We start from the raw sequence: 19,009 nt of genomic DNA on the forward strand, positions 1-19,009 counted from the left end.
GTGAAATAACATCAAATTAATCAGAAATACAGTGTAGACATTGTTAATGTTGTAAATGACTATTGCAGCTGGAAACGGCTGCTTTTTAATGGAATATCTACATAGGCGCGTTATCAGCAACCATCACTCCTGTGTTCCAATGGCATGTTGTGTTAGCTAATCCAAGTTTATCATTTTTTATTTTTTTTTACTCTGTTTATTAAGTTTTACACACACAGACAAGACAAAGCAATATAAATAATACACTCAACTAGAAAAAAAATACAAATAAAAATACAAATAAAAAAATAGCTTTAAAGATACCATACTTTAGACAAGTTAAACACACCGGGCAGAAGGCTACAGAGGTTAAAGGGCCATCTATAGTACAGGGACAGAGCAAACACCTCACCATTGTTCCTGTAAACAGTCAAGGGATAAGGGTGGAGAAATACAACCACTCACAGAGAGTCATGGCCACAGACCGACCATCCACTGGACAAAAAAAAAGTTTACAATGCTTTAAAATAAAAAAAATAAAAAAATCTAATGATTATTCATGTAGGCGTGAACAAAATGTAAAAATAACTGGGAAAAACAAGCTCACACTTCAGTCTCTGCCTGGGCAAGATGAACAAGGCATCTGCGGACCACAATCAATAAGCACATGGACCTTAATGCCCCCCCCAGCAAAAACACAGAGAGAAGCTCCTCCAACCCTTAAGTCAGACTTATTTTAGTTTTAATTGGAATGCCATCAGAGGATGACTGTTTAAAGTAAGACCGGAATGGAGCCCAAGCCTCATTAAACAGTTTGGGGTTCCCACGTGAATTGAATTGAATTTTTTCTAGTTTCAGAGAGCACAACACATCTCTCACCCAATATTTATAAGATGGGGGAGCTGCCATCTTCCAGTTCTGTAGTATTAGCCGTCTAGCTAAAAGAGTTGTATAAGCAACAGTGTCCGACTGGATTCTTGATAGGGGGGTACCCATGGGCAGTACTCCAAAAAGGGCTGTAAGGGGAGACGGATCTATAACAGTGTCATGTATATCAGAGAAACATTTAAATATTAATTCCCAGAAACCTGACAGTTTATGACAGCCCCAAAACACATGCAACAGTGTGGCTGGTTCCACTTTACATCTGACACAGGTAGGATCAAAATCAGAGAATATTCTTCCAAGTTTGGCCCCCGACCAGTGGATACGGTGAACCACCTTGAATTGAATGAGGCTGTGTCTAGTGCTAAAAGAGGACGAGTGCACCCTGTGCAGCACAGATTCCCAGGAGTCTTCCTCAAGTTCCTCCCCCAAATCCTTTTCCCATCGAGTCTTTAAAGGCACCAAAGAAGGGTTCTGTAAGTCATGAATGATTGCATATACATCTGAAATTGCGCCCCTAGGAAGCTTGTTCAACTCCAAGATGCTCTCTATAGCTGTATTTGCAGGCCTATTGGGAAATCCAGGTGTGTTAGCTCTGACAAAGTTTCTAGTCTGGAGATAGCGGAAAAAGTGGGATTGATGGAGATTGAACTTTTCCTGCAGCTGAGAAAAAGAGGCAAATGTATCATCAAAGAATAATTGGGCTAGCGAGGAGAGGCCTAGTGAGTGCCAAATGTCAAAAGCCCCATCATTCAAAGATGGAGGAAATAAAATGTTCTGATTGATTGGGCCTGATAGAGAAAAGCCTCGGAGGCTAAAGGCTAAACGGAACTGATTCCAAATTTTAAGAGACTGCTTTACAATTGGGTTGACACACCTTTTGCCTAGGGACACTGGGACGAGCACAACACAGAGGAAAGTGCTGCAGGTTTACACGATTCAGACTCCATCTGGACCCAGAGTGGTCTAGGGCCAGTAGGATCAGTCTGCAGCCAGTACAGAACGGCTCTGAATTTTGCAGCCCAGTAGTATGTCTGAAAATTTGGTAGAGCTAAACCCCCCCAATGACCTAGGCTTCTGTAAATGTTTTCTACCAATCCGTGGTACCTTGCCATCCCAAATAAAATGCATGAATGTTTGATCCAGTGAAATAAAAAAAGATTTTGGAATAAAAATGGGTAAACATTGAAATAAATATATAAATTTGGGCAACACATTCATTTTAATGACATTAATCCTTCCGATAAGAGAAAGGGGTAGGGAATTCCAAAAAGTAAAAGATTGTTTCAAGCTGTCTGCTAGAGCAACAAAGTTTTCCTGAAACAAATTTGAATATTTCCTTGTCACTTTTACTCCCAAGTAGGTGAATTGATCCCGGACAATCCTAAACTGAGAACTTGTGAAAGAGCACTTTAAAGCAGCCTTGTTTACCGGAAAAAGCTCACTCTTGCCTAGATTCAGCTTGTACCCTGAGATTGATCCAAACTTTTTAAGAACAGATAGGGCACGTGGCAATGAGGTATCAGGGTTGGAGATAAACAAAAGGAGGTCGTCAGCCTATAGCGAGACTTTCTGCTCCCAGCCCGCCCTGATTATACCTTGAATGGCATCATTAGAGCGTAGTGCAATGGCGAGAGGCTCGATTGCCAAAGCAAACAACAAGGGGGAGAGTGGACAACCCTGTCTGGATCCGCGGTGCAAGGGAAAATAGTCAGAGGACAAGTTATTAGTCCATACCGAAGCCATGGGGGAAAAATAAAGAATCTTTATCCACGCAATGAATTTGGGGCCAAAGCCAAATCTATAAAGGGCAGCTGTTAGGTAATCCCACTCAACGCGGTCAAACGCTTTTTCGGCATCAAGTGAGACCACCACCTCCGGGTCCTCCGACGCTGGGGAGTACAGTATATTCATAAGGCGCCTAATATTGAAAAATAAATGCCTGTTTCTCACAAAGCCAGTCTGGTCAGAGTGTATTACTTGGTGCAGAGTGTATTACTTGGTGCAGCAAGCCTTCCATACGGATGGCTAGAAGCTTAGCTAGGATTTTGTAATCACAGTTTAAAAGCGAGATTGGGCGATAGGATCCACATTCCAGGGGGTCTTTGTTTTTCTTTAATAGTAATGAAATTGAAGCCTGATAAAGACTAGGCGGTAGCTTTGAAGTATTAAGGCACTCTGCAAATAGTCGAGACAAGAATGGGCAAAGCAGACCAGAAAACGTCCTGTAAAATTCGGTTGGAAAACCGTCCGGACCCGGTGATTTACCACTTTTCATTGCGGACACTGCTGTTGCAATCTCCTCAAGCGTAAATTCTTCTTCTAGACAGTCATGGGAGTCTGTTGAATTGAAGGCATATTCAAGCCGTTAAAGAAGGAGTCAATCAGCAAAGGGTCTTGAGGGGATTCAGAGGTGTATAGCGCAGAGTAAAATTGTTTAAATTGATCATTGATCTCTTTATGTTTAACTGTGGTGGCACCAGACGGGTTCCTTATTTGTGGGATTAAACGTGAGGCCTCAGATTTACGGATCTGATGCGCAAGGAGTTTACTGGCCTTGTCGCCTTGTTCATAGACTTTGTATCGAGCTCGCAAGAGTAACTGTTCAGCTTGCCTGGTAGAAAGCTCATCAAATTCAGATTGGAGTAGTTGGCGCTCTTTATGCAGATCAGAGGAAGGATCCGTAGCATATTTCTCATCCAATGTGGCTATGGACTCGCTCAGGTCCCGAAGTCGCTGGGAGCGAACTCTGTTTTGGTTGGCTGTATAAGAAATAATTTGGCCACGTAGGTATGCTTTGAGAGACTCCCATATGGTAGAGCAGGACATACCTGGTGTTGAATTAGTTTCTAGGAATAAGGTGATTTCAGAAGAAATGAAATTGACAAACTCATTATCTGAGAGTAAAATGGGGTTGAGACGCCATTGATAACACATAGGAGGTCGCTGGGGAAACTCTAGTTCAAGCACCAATGGTGAATGGTCAGAGATACTCTCGTAAGTACACTGCCGAAGGTTAGGCAGAAGTTTTTTGTCCAAAAAGAAGTAATCAATCCGGGAATATGTTTGATGAACATGAGAATAAAAGGAATACTGTCTATCTGTAGGATGTAGGAAACGCCAGGCCTCAAACATAGCATATTTCTGAAGAAAGGATTGAAAAAGTACGGCACATTTAGATGGGCCTGTATTTGTTTGTGAGGACTTGTCAAGAACTGGGGACATTTTACAGTTGAAATCCCCCCTAAAATCAACAAATGATAATCTAAATTGGGAATAGCAGACAGAAAGGAAGAAATGAAACTTGTGTCATCCCAGTTGGGAGCATAAACACTAGCCAAAACAAGAGGGGTAGAAAACAGTTCACCGGTTACTATGACGTATCGTCCCTTAGGATCAGCAATAACCTCAGAAGCTACAAAGGGAGTAGCTTTATCAACCAGAATAGCAGCACCTCTTGATTTACTATGAAAGTTTGAGTGGAACACTTGACCAACCCAGTCCTTACGCATCCTAAAATGCTCACCAGTCCTCAAGTGAGTCTCTTGTAGAAATGCAATATTTGCATTCAAACCCTTTAAGTGTGTCAACACCCTCTTACGCTTCACCGGGTTGTTAACGCCTTTGGTGTTCCATGAAATGTACTTGATCGCATTATTTCGGCCCCTCTGGGCATTCCCGTTATTCAACCCTGTCATTAGAGCATAGAATGGAAAAGCAATGAGCGCCCAAAACCCCCAGAATAACTTGTCTCAGAGTAATAATGTACGGTGGTAAATGTTTGGAAAAAGTACAGAAAAAAAAACAGAAAAAAAAACTAAAAAGACAGAATGACAACATTAGAACTGAACAATTCAACCTGCCCCCCCACCCCCTCCCCCCATCCCAGACAATACCTGCCCAAACGAGGTACAAGCCTAAATAGAACATGTTCTCTTCGCACAGTATGTCTGTGAGAGTGCGGTCTTAAACCTAAACCCACAGTCCCGCTCTTTAAAGTCGGGTTTTGTTAGTGGATCAAGCAGCAAAAAGAAAGATTTGTATGTATTTTCTTCAAATAAAAAAAGGTGAATCCCTTGTGCAAACGGAATGACAAAAGCACCACTTGTAGATGTATATAATTGTATTCCCAGTCTTATAACAGGCATTGAGAGAGAAAATAAATAAAATGTCTAAAGGCTCTCCGCCAAAAATCTAATTTGAAGTAAGGAAATCATAGTAAGACAATCAAAAATAATAGTAATTATAATAGTAGTCTAGTTGACGCTGAGACAGCTTACAACCAATACCAAAAAACTATGTGTGTTGAACGTTTGCTGGGCATAAATGACGCTCAAAACTTTAAAAATTAAAGTGAGACCCCAAAAACCGTGTAGCCTCGGGAGACATTTACTGTTTACTGGGTCAGTGCAAACGGATGCAGTACACAAATAACCCAAAATATTTTGAGTCACTGAGACAATGTGTAAACAAACTAAATAGGTGAGCGAGACAGCCTAGAAACACAGGAGTTAAGTAAAACCTTAATACAATTAAATTAAAATGACTGAATGCTTGTAAGGCACGCACACTAGATGATCAAAACATTAGATCACATCAAATAAGCCTGAATAGTTTCACCAACTATACAAGACTAGCCTGTTATATCTAAACATAATTGTACCACAGGTGGGTTACTTACTAACCACAGTTCGCAAGCAACAGTTGCACTCGAAGAATTATGTCACGGGGCCTCTCCCCATCCCGGGGCTTTGGGCGCAGCGACTGGTGGGCTCGATCAATCAGGGGCTTTTCATCTAAGGCAAGAACATCCTTCAGCAGCCCTGAAACGAAATCCGTGGCGCGATGCATTTCCGCTGACTCTGGGACCGATACAAGTCTCAGATTATTGCGGCGAGAGAATCCCTCTAAACTCACACAGCTCTCCTTCACCTTTTTCAAATCCGCAGCTAGGCGTTTAACTTCAGCCTCCAGGGATGTAGTTAAATCGGAGACATTAGTAGCGGAGGTCTCCAGTGCTGCAATCGTTGTAGTGTGTGACGCAGTTGTTGTTTTGAGTAATGTGATTGCTGGCACAGTCTCGTTCCGCAAGATGGTTAAATCTGCTTTTAAAGTATCAGAAACCTCCTGTATTCTGGCCTCAATTGTAGCAACCACCTGTGTTTTCATTTCAACTATCTCAGAGCGTAGTAGTTTGATGGCCTCGAGAATGTTCATTTCAGCGCCGCCAGGCCAAGCCGCACCCCCGGGTAAAGTGTGCGTCCCCGGGCCCTCAGACTCAGGAGAGGGCGGTGATGAGAGCGGGTCTTGTAGGCCGGGTTTTCTCAAAGTCATGCTTTTGGCCTTATGTTTGGTCGACATGCTGACATTCGGAAGCAAAGTAGTCTTGGTTTTTACAGAAAGGGATCACCAAATTAATATTTGAAAATAAATACAATTCTGCTGCAAAATTCACATAAACTTTAAGAATACCACGGGAGCAAACGGAAAACACGTCAGTCGCACATGGCGTCCCCTACCATCCCCCAAGTTTATCAGTTTAAAAGGGTAATTGATCATTAGAAAACCATTTTGCAATTGTTAGCACAGCTAAAAACTGTTGTGCTGATTAAAGAAGCAATAAAGCTGGCCTTCTTTAGACTTGTTGAGTATCTGGACCATCAGCATTTGTGGGCTCGATTACAGGCTCAAAATGGCCAGAAACAAAGAACTTTCTTCTGAAACTCTTCAGTCTATTCTTGTTCTGAGAAAAGAAGGTTATTCCATGTGAGAAATTGCCAAGAAACTGAAGATCTCATACAACGCTGTGTACTACTACCTTCACAGAACAGCGCAAACTGGCCCTAACCAGAATAGAAAGAGGACTGAGGGGCCCTGGTGCACAACTGAGCAAAAGGATAAGTACATTAGTGTCTAGTTTGAGAAACAGATGCCTCACAAGTCCTCAACTGGCAGCTTCATTAAATAGTACTAGCAAAACACCAGTCTCAGCGTCAACAGTGAAGAGGCGACTCTGGGATGCTGGCCTTCTAGGCAAAGTTGCAAAGAAAAAGCCATATCTTAGACTGGCCAATAAAAATACAAGATTAAGATGGGCAAAAGAACACAGACACTGGACAGATGAAGATTGGAAAAAAGTGTTATGGACAGACAGACGAATCTAAGTATGAGATCACAAAGAAGAACATTTGTGAGACTCAGAGAAAAGGAAAAGATGCTGGAGAAGTGCTGGACGCCATCTGTCAAGCATGGTGGAGGCAATGTGATGGTCTGCGGGTGCTTTGGTGGTGGTAAAGGGGGAGATTTGTACAGGGTAAAAGGGATCTTGAAGAAGGAAGGCTATCACTCCATTTTGCAACGCCATGTGGATGGTGCTTAATTGGAGCCAATTTCCTCCTACAACAGGACAATGACCCCAAGCACAGCTCCAAACAATGCAAGAACTATTTAGGGAAGAAGCAGTCAGCTGGTATTCTGTCTATAATGGAGTGGCCAGCACAGTCACCGGATCTCAACCCTATTGAGCTGTTGTAGGAGCAGCTTAAGAAGTGACCATCAAGCCAATCCAAGTTGTGGGATGTGCTTCAGGAAGCATGGGGTGAAATCTCTTCAGATTACCTCAACAAATTGACAACTAGATATCCAAAGGTCTGCAAGGCTCTAATTGCTGCAAATGTCGGATTCTTTGACGAAAGCAAAGTTTGAAGGACATAATTATTATTTAAATTAAAAATCATTATTTATAACCTTGTCAACGTCTTGACTATATTTCCTATTCATTTTGCAACTCATTTCATGTATGTTTTCATGGATCTATGTTAGTCACCAACAGGTTTTGAGGGAGGGTAGCTTTTAGTATTTATGGATGTGAAATTGTTTACGTGGTGTGAGTGTGTGTGTGTGGGTATTTTGGCGCCTGAGTTGCACATGCCTTTTCCCAGATGGAAATTGTCCCACTTGTGCCTCCACCAATCACAAGTCCTGACTCGTCACACACCCACCTTTACCCAAAACACACAAGGGCACACTCACCCTCTCTCTACCCCCCTTCCTCCCTCTCCCTCTTTCCGCAGTTCTTATCTTACTCTCTCTGTTCTAGCTGATATTAGTCAGCTGGAAAAATCCAAAAACAAACACGGAACTGCCTCGATCCCCATGTGTGTGTCCTCACACAGAAACGCCAGAAACACTAGGGGAACACATAGACAAAATCACAATACAGACTGAGAGAGGTCTAGTCAGGGACTGTTGACCTCAGGCAATCCTGTAACCTCTGACCTTTCTCCTGGCTTTAGACGACAGACCAGTTAAGCAACCTCTCTTCGTGTAGGTATATTTACTGTAACACTCAATCCAAAACATTCACACACCCCTTCAATCACGCTCACAAATGAGTACCTGCTGCATGCTGTCTCACACAACAAACGACAGTTTGTCCTTTCGCTCTCTGTTGTACACACAACCCTAGTGCCTCCCACATAGTTTGCCACAAACTCTAATAAACCCAGGGAGAATGCACACACACTGTTCGGCATGAGTTGTGTCCTCCTATATATATATATATATACAGTGCCTTGCGAAAGTATTCGGCCCCCTTGAACTTTGCGACCTTTTGCCACATTTCAGGCTTCAAACATAAAGATATAAAACTGTATTTTTTTGTGAAGAATCAACAACAAGTGGGACACAATCATGAAGTGGAACGACATTTATTGGATATTTCAAACTTTTTTAACAAATCAAAAACTGAAAAATTGGGCGTGCAAAATTATTCAGCCCCTTTACTTTCAGTGCAGCAAACTCTCTCCAGAAGTTCAGTGAGGATCTCTGAATGATCCAATGTTGACCTAAATGACTAATGATGATAAATACAATCCACCTGTGTGTAATCAAGTCTCCGTATAAATGCAGCTGCACTGTGATAGTCTCAGAGGTCCGTTAAAAGCGCAGAGAGCATCATGAAGAACAAGGAACACACCAGGCAGGTCCGAGATACTGTTGTGAAGAATTTTAAAGCCGGATTTGGATACAAAAAGATTTCCCAAGCTTTAAACATCCCACGGAGCACTGTGCAAGCGATAATATTGAAATGGAAGGAGTATCAGACCACTGCAAATCTACCAAGACCTGGCCGTCCCTCTAAACTTTCAGCTCATACAAGGAGAAGACTGATCAGAGATGCAGCCAAGAGGCCCATGATCACTCTGGATGAACTGCAGTGATCTACAGCTGAGGTGGGAGACTCTGTCCATAGGACAACAATCAGTCGTATATTGCACAAATCTGGCCTTTATGGAAGAGTGGCAAGAAGAAAGCCATTTCTTAAAGATATCCATAAAAAGTGTCGTTTAAAGTTTGCCACAAGCCACCTGGGAGACACACCAAACATGTGGAAGAAGGTGCTCTGGTCAGATGAAACCAAAATGGAACTTTTTGGCAACAATGCAAAACGTTATGTTTGGCGTAAAAGCAACACAGCTGAACACACCATCCCCACTGTCAAACATGGTGGTGGCAGCATCATGGTTTGGGCCTGCTTTTCTTCAGCAGGGACAGGGAAGATGGTTAAAATTGATGGGAAGATGGATGGAGCCAAATACAGGACCATTCTGGAAGAAACCTGATGGAGTCTGCAAAAGACTTGAGACTGGGACGGAGATTTGTCTTCCAACAAGACAATGATCCAAAACATTAAGCAAAATCTACAATGGAATGGTTCAAAAATAAACATATCCAGGTGTTAGAATGGCCAAGTCAAAGTCCAGACCTGAATCCAATCGAGAATCTGTGGAAAGAACTGAAAACTGCTGTTCACAAATGCTCTCCATCCAACCTCACTGAGCTCGAGCTGTTTTGCAAGGAGGAATGGGAAAAAAATTCAGTCTCTCGATGTGCAAAACTGATAGAGACATACCCCAAGCAACTTACAGCTGTAATCGCAGCAAAAGGTGGCGCTACAAAGTATTAACTTAAGGGGGCTGAATAATTTTGCACGCCCAATTCTTCAGTTTTTGATTTGTTAAAAAAGTTTGAAATATCCAATAAATGTCGTTCCACTTCATGATTGTGTCCCACTTGTTGTTGATTCTTCACAAAAAAATACAGTTTTATATCTTTATGTTTGAAGCCTGAAATGTGGCAAAAGGTCGCAAAGTTCAAGGGGGCCGAATACTTTCGCAAGGCACTGTATATATATACACACACACACACACACACACTTAATTGACATTCACTCCTCTCCATTTGTCTCTCTGACCCCGGTCTATGATGAGTCTGTTCCCCAACTGGGCTGGGCTGCACCAGCGTGGACCGGGTTTCATAAGGGTGTTGTTAAAACTTATGTCAGAACTGGGGCACAAGGTCTGGGGCACAAGGACACACGCAGACATAGACAGCCCTTCTCTTTGAGTGGTTGTAGTGGCAACACTGCCCATGTTGTTGTGGTTGTAATGTTTTAGTCCTGATGAGGGAGGTCACTTCAGTTTGGTTTGTTGAACCAACTCTCCATTCTATCCTTATGCCATTGTTTTTCTAGTCGAGCCCAGGGGATTGCCATTCAACATTTAACGCTTAGCTCTGTTTTATTGTGAACTTTACAGGCAAAACCTACATTGGATTCAGACCACATATTCTCAGCATCGTGGGTAGATAGATGTCATGAGGCTTGATTTAGGACATTCAATTTATTTAAAGACATTCAATTGATTTAGGGACATTCATTTTATTTAGGGACATTATATTTATTTAGGGACATTAGATTTATTTAGGGACATTAGACTTATTTAGGGACATTAGATTGTAAAGGTACACTGCTTGCTTGCTTGTAAAGTTTCACTTTTCTATTTCAAATGCAGACACCTTGTTCTACCAACCTCCGTCAGAGTTTTGGTTGACAGATACTGTAGATGTTGAAAGGGTGATATTGAGTTATGGTTAACCCTATAACCTTGTGGGAATTGGCTTTTATTGATAGGGTGAAATTGAAATGTTTATTACAGAATAAATATGAAAAGCGCATGCCGGTCGGATGCCGAGCAGTTGCCATTCCAGGCGGTTGCATCACTGCCTGGTATGGCAACTGCTCGGCATCCAACTGCAAGGCGATACAGAGGGTAATGTGCACGGCCCAGTACATCACTGGGGCCAAGCTTCCTGCCACTCAGGACCTATATACCAGGCGGTGTCAGAGGAAGGACCTAAAAATGTAACAGTTAATCAAATGGCTACCCAGACTATTTGCATTGACCCCAATCCCCCCCGTTTTTTACGTTGCTGCTACTCTCTGTTTATCATCTATTCATAGTCATTTTATCCATACTTACATGTACATATTACCTCGAAAAACCTGTACCCCCACACATTGACTCGGTTCCAGTACCCCCTGTATATTTTATTCTAAAATGGATTTTAAAAAATACAGTTGAAGTCGGAAGTTTACATATACTTAGGTTGGAGTCATTAAAACTCATTTTTCAACCACTCCACAAATTTCTTGTTAACAAACTATAGTTTTGGCAAGTCGGTTAGAACATCTACTTTGTCCATGACACAAGTAATTTTTCCAACAATTGTTTACAGACAGATTATTTCACTTAAAATTCACTGTATCACAATTCCAGTGGGTCAGAAGTTTACATACACTAAGTTGACTGTGCCTTTGAACAGCTTGGAAAATTCCAGAAAATGAAGTCATGACTTTATAAGCTTCTGATAGGCTAATTGACAACTTTTGAGTCAATTGGAGGTGTACCTGTGGATGTATTTCAAGGCCTACCTTCAAACTCAGTGCCTCTTTGTTTGACATCATGGGAAAATCTAAGTAAATCAGCCAAGACCTTGTAGACCTCCACAAGTCTGGTTCATCCTTGGGAGCAATTTCCAAACGCCTGAAGGTACCACGTTCATCTGTAAAAACAATAGTACGCAAGTATAAACATCATGAGACCACGCAGCCGTCATACCGCTATATCGTCATAACCTGAAAGGCCGCTCAGCAAGGAGGAAGACACTGCTCCAAAACCGCTATAAAAAAAGCCAGACTACGGTTTGCAACTGCACATGGGGACAAAGATCGTACTTTTTGGAGAAATGTCCTCTGGTCTGGTGAAACAAAAATAGAACTGTTTGGCCATAATGACCATCGTTATGTTTGGAGGAAAAAGGGGGAGGCTTGCAAACCGAAGAACACATTCCCAACCGTGAAGCACGTGGGTGGCAGCATCATGTTGTGGGGGTGCTTTGCTGCAGGAGGGACTGGTGCACTTCACAAAATAGATGGCATCATGAGGTAGGAAAATTATGTGGATATATTGAAGCAACATCTCAAGACATCAGTCAGGAAGTTAAAGCTTGGTTGCAAATGGGTCTTCCAAATGGACAATGACCCCAAGCATACTTCCAAAGTTGTCGCAAGATGGCTTAAGGACAGCAAAATCAAGGTATTGGAGTGGCCATCACAAAGCCTTGATCTCAATCCTATCGAAAATGTGTGGGCAGAACTGAAAAAGCATGTGCGAGCAAGGAGGCCTACAAACCTGATTCAGTTACACCAGCTCTGTCAGGAGGAATGGGCCAAAATTCACCCAACTTATTGTGGGAAGCTTGTGGAATGCTACCTGAAACGTTTGACCCAAGTTAAACAATTTAAATGTATTTGGCTAAGGTTTATGTAAACTTCCGACTTCAATTGTATATAATAATTTATCCATCTACACACAAGCAAAAACAGGTTAAGAAATTGTATTAAAATAAAAAACAGAAATATCTTATTTACTTAAGTATTCAATCCCTTTGCCCAGAGACACGAAATTGCACTCAGGTGCATCCTGTTTCCATTGATCATCCTTGAGCTGTTTCTACAACTTGACTGGAGTCCACCTGTGGTAAATTCAATTGATTGGACATGATTTGGAAAGGCACACACCTGTCTATGTAAGGTCCCACAGTTGACAGTGCATGTCAGAGAAAAAAAACAAGTCGCAAGGTCAAAGGAATTGTCCGTAGAGTGCCGAGACAGGTTTGTATCGAGGCACAGAGCTGGTGAAAGGTACCCAAAGATTTCTGCAGAAGGTCCCCAAGAACACAGTGGTCTCCATCATTCTTAAATGGAAGAAGTTTGGAACCAACAAGACTGTGGAAAAAGTGAAGGGGTCTAAAAACTTTCCGAATGCACTGTACACCATGATAACCATGGTAGCAATTGAAAGGGAACAGTTTGGCGATTATGTGAAATTATTAGACCAAAAGGTGAGGACACAACAGTTCACCTGACACAAGGCTGAATCGAAACATTGTTGATTTGATGTGCATTTTATATTTACAGGAAATCTGAAAGTACTCTGATACATTCAGTAACATGATAAGCATATTCTTGGAAAATGTGGGGTAGGTGCAACGTAAGACAAAAATGACATAGTAATTTCAATGTACTTTTATGAGTCAAGGGGTCTTGAACGATAAGTTTTTTTTTTTTAACTTTTTTTTTTTTTTTAGCTCTCCTTGCTGTGCAGTTGAGGAACTAGAGCAAGCACACTTGTAGTAGTTTTGGTTTGAACAAAAACCTGCATCCCCGCCATCACACAATTACTGTTGTTTTACGCAATCTGGGTCAGGTGGGAATCATTTGATAGCTTGTTCTAAAGCCAACATGACTAGCTATGTTATAAAATATGATATTACGGTGTTAGGCTTTCACAATGCCGTTCAGAGAAACAGATTGTAATTCTGGTGAGCATAGAAAGGACTTGTGTGCATTCAGGTGCTTGTGCCGCTGCGAATCTTCTTCACAACAGACAAACATGTGCTCACTCTGTTCAGAACAACCCAGGGTATGGCGCCATGTCATCTTGTAACTGTACATCAAACACAGTGATCATAAATGTTGACACTGTATATGACATGAGTTTTCTGATATGGACTCATCTTATCAAAATACATAGTCCCCTTTAATCTACAGCATTTCCCTCACACAGACAACAAAAATTTGGCAAAAGTTGCCTAATTATCACTAGCAGTAGTGTTGTCACTAAGCCAGTATCATGATACTAGGAAGCAAAGGAAACAAAACATGAAGCGGACAATTTGTTTTTAGGAAAACAGTCCTAATGTTGGGAAAAAAAACAGCCTTATATTGTCACCAAGAGTAACATTTGTTTATTTTGCAAGCTATTGCACACACTATTTTATAAAAGTAGGTTTTAAAGGACCATAGAGTGAAGTCTGCTTCGTGTTTCCATTTTTGTGACGGAAAATCTGGTATCGTGACACCACTAATTAGCGGGAGGGATGGGGACAACTTTTGTTGCACGAGGTACACGAGCCTAACATCGCCTCAAGTACACATTTTGTCTCTCACTCCATCTTTCTCCCCCCTCTCTTTCTCTTTGTTTCTCTCAGACACATTTGCTTTGTCACTAGTCAGTCTTCACACTTTTCACAGCTCTTCTACCCGCCCTAGAATGTATTTTCATATCCGTGTAACATTTCCAGTAATTCCCATGTACCTGACAGTAAAACCAGCTGGGTCATTCCTCTCTCCTAAATTCACGTGTTTCCACGGACCCTGGCTGGCCAAAAAGGGAAGTCACGTGCTTGAAGGACATGCGTTAAATGTGTGCTTTCTAGGCTCCTGTCAGAAAACCGGTGGGAATATCGCCTCCTGCAGACACACACACACACGGATGCCAAGACGCTCTGTCTCACTGTGCTGTACAGTTACAGGCAAACGTCGAGGTGGGCATTTAACACGGCTATACTAACTTTACTTTGACATTTGTAAGAGATACAATCTTTTCTGTGTTTTTTAGCATCTGGCCCCTCTCACTAGCGTTCCCAAAAATCCGTCAGGGATCATCCTGGTATATATGTTGTCTGCGCCAGGATGTGAAATATTTGCCTTCCAGGAACCAGGTTTCGGGTGTCTTTTTACTAGTCCAGTGTCATGTCGGAACACGGCCAGGAACATTTTTATCATGTGCTTGCCGGCAGTGGAGGCTGCTGAGGGCAAGACGGCTCCTAATAATGGCCAGAGTGGAGCGAATGGAATGGCCTCAAACACATGGAAACCATTTGTTTGATGTGCACTACAGGTCAAAAGTTTTAGAACACCTACTCATTCAAGGGTTTTTCTTCATTTTTACTATTTTCTACATTGTAGAATAATAGTGAAGACATCAAAACTATGAGATAACACATATGATTCCAGAGCATGTACAGAGCATTGTCGATAATCACATGGCTGATGGATGGTGGACTAGTAGAGAAAGTCTGCTGAGAATGGCCCAGCTCATGAACAGTACTCTGAATGAATATCATTGGGTCTCAAAAAAGTAGTTAATAATGCTTGAATCCTTCTGCCTCTATGAAATGTCTATTATTAACTTGATTAAATGATCAGAAGTATTTTCAGTATGATAAAACTTCCTCTGCCAAAGTGGTTCTGTAGATAACGTACTGTAGTAAACCTGTGTTGGGCTTATATTTTACTCAACACCTTTGTGCTCTCTGCTGGTGAGCTTGCATTATTGCACTCCTAATGCACTCAGTCAAGACTTTCCTAATGCATTGTGTCTGTTCTCCTATTGTATCAATATGTATTGATTGTGGTCAAATGATCAATGTTTGAGACTGTTCATGAATGTATCCCTCTCTCTTTCTTCCTCATCCCCTGTTCCCCACCCCTTTCTCCCTCCAGATACCCAACATGTTTGGCAGTCGGACCTCCACCATCATGTCTCTGATGATTGGCTCCTACGCCTCTTCTGCCGTCACCTTCCCTGGAGTCAAGGTAAACACGATGATGTCGTCAGAGATGGACACACATTTGTGACTGTTGCCTCGTATCACTCATACAAATAGAATACATGTTCAGCCTTCATATGTTACGTGAAGAGGTCAATGAAGTGTCCAAAGTAAGTTCTGCTTTTCTCTACTAATAACACCCCATGTTCTCTCCCTCTCTAAGCTGATCTATGATGCAGGCGTGTCGTTCCGGGTGATTATGTGGGTGTGGTCGGGTCTAGCAGGCTTCGTCTTCCTCAACTGTTTCTTCAACTGGCCAGTGGAGGCCTTGCCCACGCCGGACGAGGTCGACTACATGTCAGTACAACACTGAAACAACATTACTACAATGTTAGAGCACCGATTTAAAAAAAAGAATGGCTATTATAATATTTTTACCATAACACTTCCACAATGCTAGAACAATATAGATACAGTTGAAGTCAGAAGTTTACATACACCTTAGCCATATACATTTAAACTTTTTATTTGTACAATTCCTGACATTTAATCCTAATAAAAAAATCCCTGTCTTAGGTCAGTTAGGATCACCACTTTATTTTAAGAATGTGAAATAATAGTAGAGAGAATTATTTATTTCAGCTTTTATTTCTTTCATCACATTCCCAGTGGGTCAGAAGTTTACATGCACTCAATTAGTATTTGGTAGCATTGCCTTTAAATTGTTTAACTTGGGTCAAACATATTGGGTAGCTTTCCACAAGCTTCCCACAATAAATTGGGTGAATTTTGGCCCATTCCTCCTGACAGAGCTGGTGTAACTGAGTCAGGTTTGTAGGCCTCCTTGCTCGCACATGCTTTTTCAGTTCTGCCCACAAATGTTCTATGGGATTGAGGTCAGGGCTTTGATGGCCACTCCAATACCGTGACTTTGTTGTCCTTAAGCCATTTTGCCACAACTTTGGAAGTATGCTTGGGGTCATTGTCCATTTGGAAGACCCATTTGCGACCAAGCTTTAACTTCCTGACTGATGTCTTGAGATGTTGCTTCAATATATCCACATAATTTTCCTACCTCATGATGCCATCTATTTTGTGAAGTGCACCAGTCCCTCCTGCAGCAAAGCACCCCCACAACATGATGCTGCCACCCCCGTGCTTCACGGTTGGGATAGTGTTCTTCGGCTTGCAGGCCTCCCCCTTTTTCCTCCAAACATAACGATGGTCATTATGACCAAACAGTTCTATTTTTGTTTCGTCAGACCAGAGGACATTTCTCCAAAAAGCATGATCTTTGTCCCCATGTGCTGTTGCAACCCGTAGTCTGCCATTTTTATGCCGGTTTTGGAGCAGTGGCTTCTTCCTTGCTGAGCGGCCTTTCAGGTTATGTTGATATAGGACTCGTTTTACTGTATATATAGATACTTTTGTACCTGTTTCCTCCAGCATCTTCACAAGGTCCTTTGCTGCTGTTCTGGGATTGATTTGCACTTTTCACACCAAAGTACGTTCATCTCTAGGCGGTATGACGGCTGCGTGGTCCCATGGTGTTTATACTTGCGTACTATTGTTTGTACAGATGAACGTGGTACCTTCAGACGTTTGGAAATTGCTCGCAAGGGTGAACCAGACTTGTGGAGGTCTACAATTTTTTTTTCTGAGGTCCTGGCTGATTTCTTTTGATTTTCCCATGATGTCAAGCAAAGAGGCACTGAGTTTGAAGGTAGGCCTTGAAATTGATCCACAGGTACATCTCCAATTGACTCAAATTATGTCAATTAGCCTATCAAAAGCTTCTAAAGCCATGGCATCATTTTCTGGAATTTTCCGAGCTGTTTAAATGCACAGTCAACTTAGTGTATGTAAACTTCTGACCCACAGGAATTGTGATACAGTGAATTTCAAGTTAAATAATCTTTCTGTAAACAATTGTTGGAAAAAACACTTGTGTCATGCACAAAGTAGATGTCCTAACCGACTTGCCAAAACTATAGTTTGTTAATAAGACATTTGTGGAGTGGTTGAAAAGCGACTTTTAATGACTACAACCTAAGTGTATGTAAACTTCCCACTTCAATTGTAAGTGAAAACATGATCATGTTACCATACTGAAAGCAAATAAACAACTTTCTTTATTTTCCTCCTCAGTAAGCAGTTAGCGTCGACTGATGTGTCTGGAGACCATAAGGGGGTGGGGGAGAGTTTGAGTCAGAAGAATGGAGACCTGAAACACTCCACTGAGAAACTCCCAGCCGTAACACCGAGTGAGTCAAGAACACACACCGGAAAACAGAACGCTGCCCTTATTTACAAACACATCTCATATACCCATATTAACTGTCTGCCCATCTCTCTCTCTCTCAGACACCATCCCATTCCGTAGGTCCGTGTTCTCGCCCATCTTCCTGTGGAGTTTGGTTACCATGGGGATGACCCAGCTCAGGATCATTTTCTTTATGGGTGCCATGAACAAGATGCTGGAGTTCCTCGTCACCCACGGCAACCCTTACTGTGAGTGACAAACAAACCAAACTAACTGACAGTCAACTGACACACCATACCGTGACAGTCAACTGACACACCATACCGTGTCAGTCAACTGACAAATCAGACCGTGACAGTCAACTGACAAACCAAACTAACTGACAGTCAACTGACACACCATACCGTGACAGTCAACTGACACACCATACCGTGACAGTCAACTGACACACCATACCGTGACAGTCAACTGACACACCATACCGTGTCAGTCAACTGACAAATCAGACCGTGACAGTCAACTGACAAACCAAACTAACTGACAGTCAACTGACAAACCAAACTAAGTGACAGTCAACTGACAAACCAGGCCGTGACAGTCCACTGACAAACCAGGCCGTGACAGTCCACTGACAAACCAGGCCGTGACAGTCCACTGACAAACCAGGCCGTGACAGTCCACTGACAAACCAGGCCGTGACAGTCCACTGACAAACCAGGCCGTGACAGTCCACTGACAAACCAACATACTATCATGATTCCCTCCATGTAAATGTGTTCTAATAAAGTTGTCCTGTCCTTTCTTTCCTTAGCCTCTGTTTTGAACGTCGAGGCAGAGGAGAAAGGTGAGAAATGTCTCCTGGTGAAAGTGCGCATCCTTGTCGTGTGTGTGTGTATGGGTGTGTGATGATCAGCCCATGTCCTCCATCACTTGATCTAAAGCTATTATGAATAACAAGACACTGACAGTGACTTACGGTGTATGAGAATCAGTATTTATTGGCCCTTTTTCAGGACCCTGTCTCTCAAAGATCTTCATTGTAAAGGGTTAAACACTGTTTGCCATGCTTGTTCAATGAACCATAGACAATTAATGAACATGCACCTGTGGAGCGGTCGTTAAGACACTAACAGCTTACAGACG

General features: G+C 42.2%; 1 protein-coding gene across 2 annotated transcripts in view; it reads left to right on the forward strand.

The window, feature by feature from the left end:
• slc43a1a (solute carrier family 43 member 1a) overlaps positions 1 to 19,009 on the forward strand; it is a 40,516-nt gene that overhangs the window by 16,046 nt on the left and 5,461 nt on the right. For both annotated transcript variants that reach the window (XM_036942973.2, XM_036942975.2), the window contains exons 6-10: positions 15,557 to 15,649; positions 15,827 to 15,960; positions 17,752 to 17,867; positions 17,968 to 18,114; positions 18,678 to 18,710. In XM_036942973.2, coding sequence (XP_036798868.2) covers positions 15,557 to 15,649; positions 15,827 to 15,960; positions 17,752 to 17,867; positions 17,968 to 18,114; positions 18,678 to 18,710 — 523 coding nt within the window. The remainder of the gene's footprint in view (positions 1 to 15,556; positions 15,650 to 15,826; positions 15,961 to 17,751; positions 17,868 to 17,967; positions 18,115 to 18,677; positions 18,711 to 19,009) is intronic.

This window comes from Oncorhynchus mykiss, chromosome 14, assembly GCF_057628025.1.
Source record: "Oncorhynchus mykiss isolate SJ-2025 chromosome 14, ASM5762802v1, whole genome shotgun sequence".
NCBI classification, from domain to species: Eukaryota; Metazoa; Chordata; class Actinopteri; order Salmoniformes; family Salmonidae; genus Oncorhynchus; species Oncorhynchus mykiss.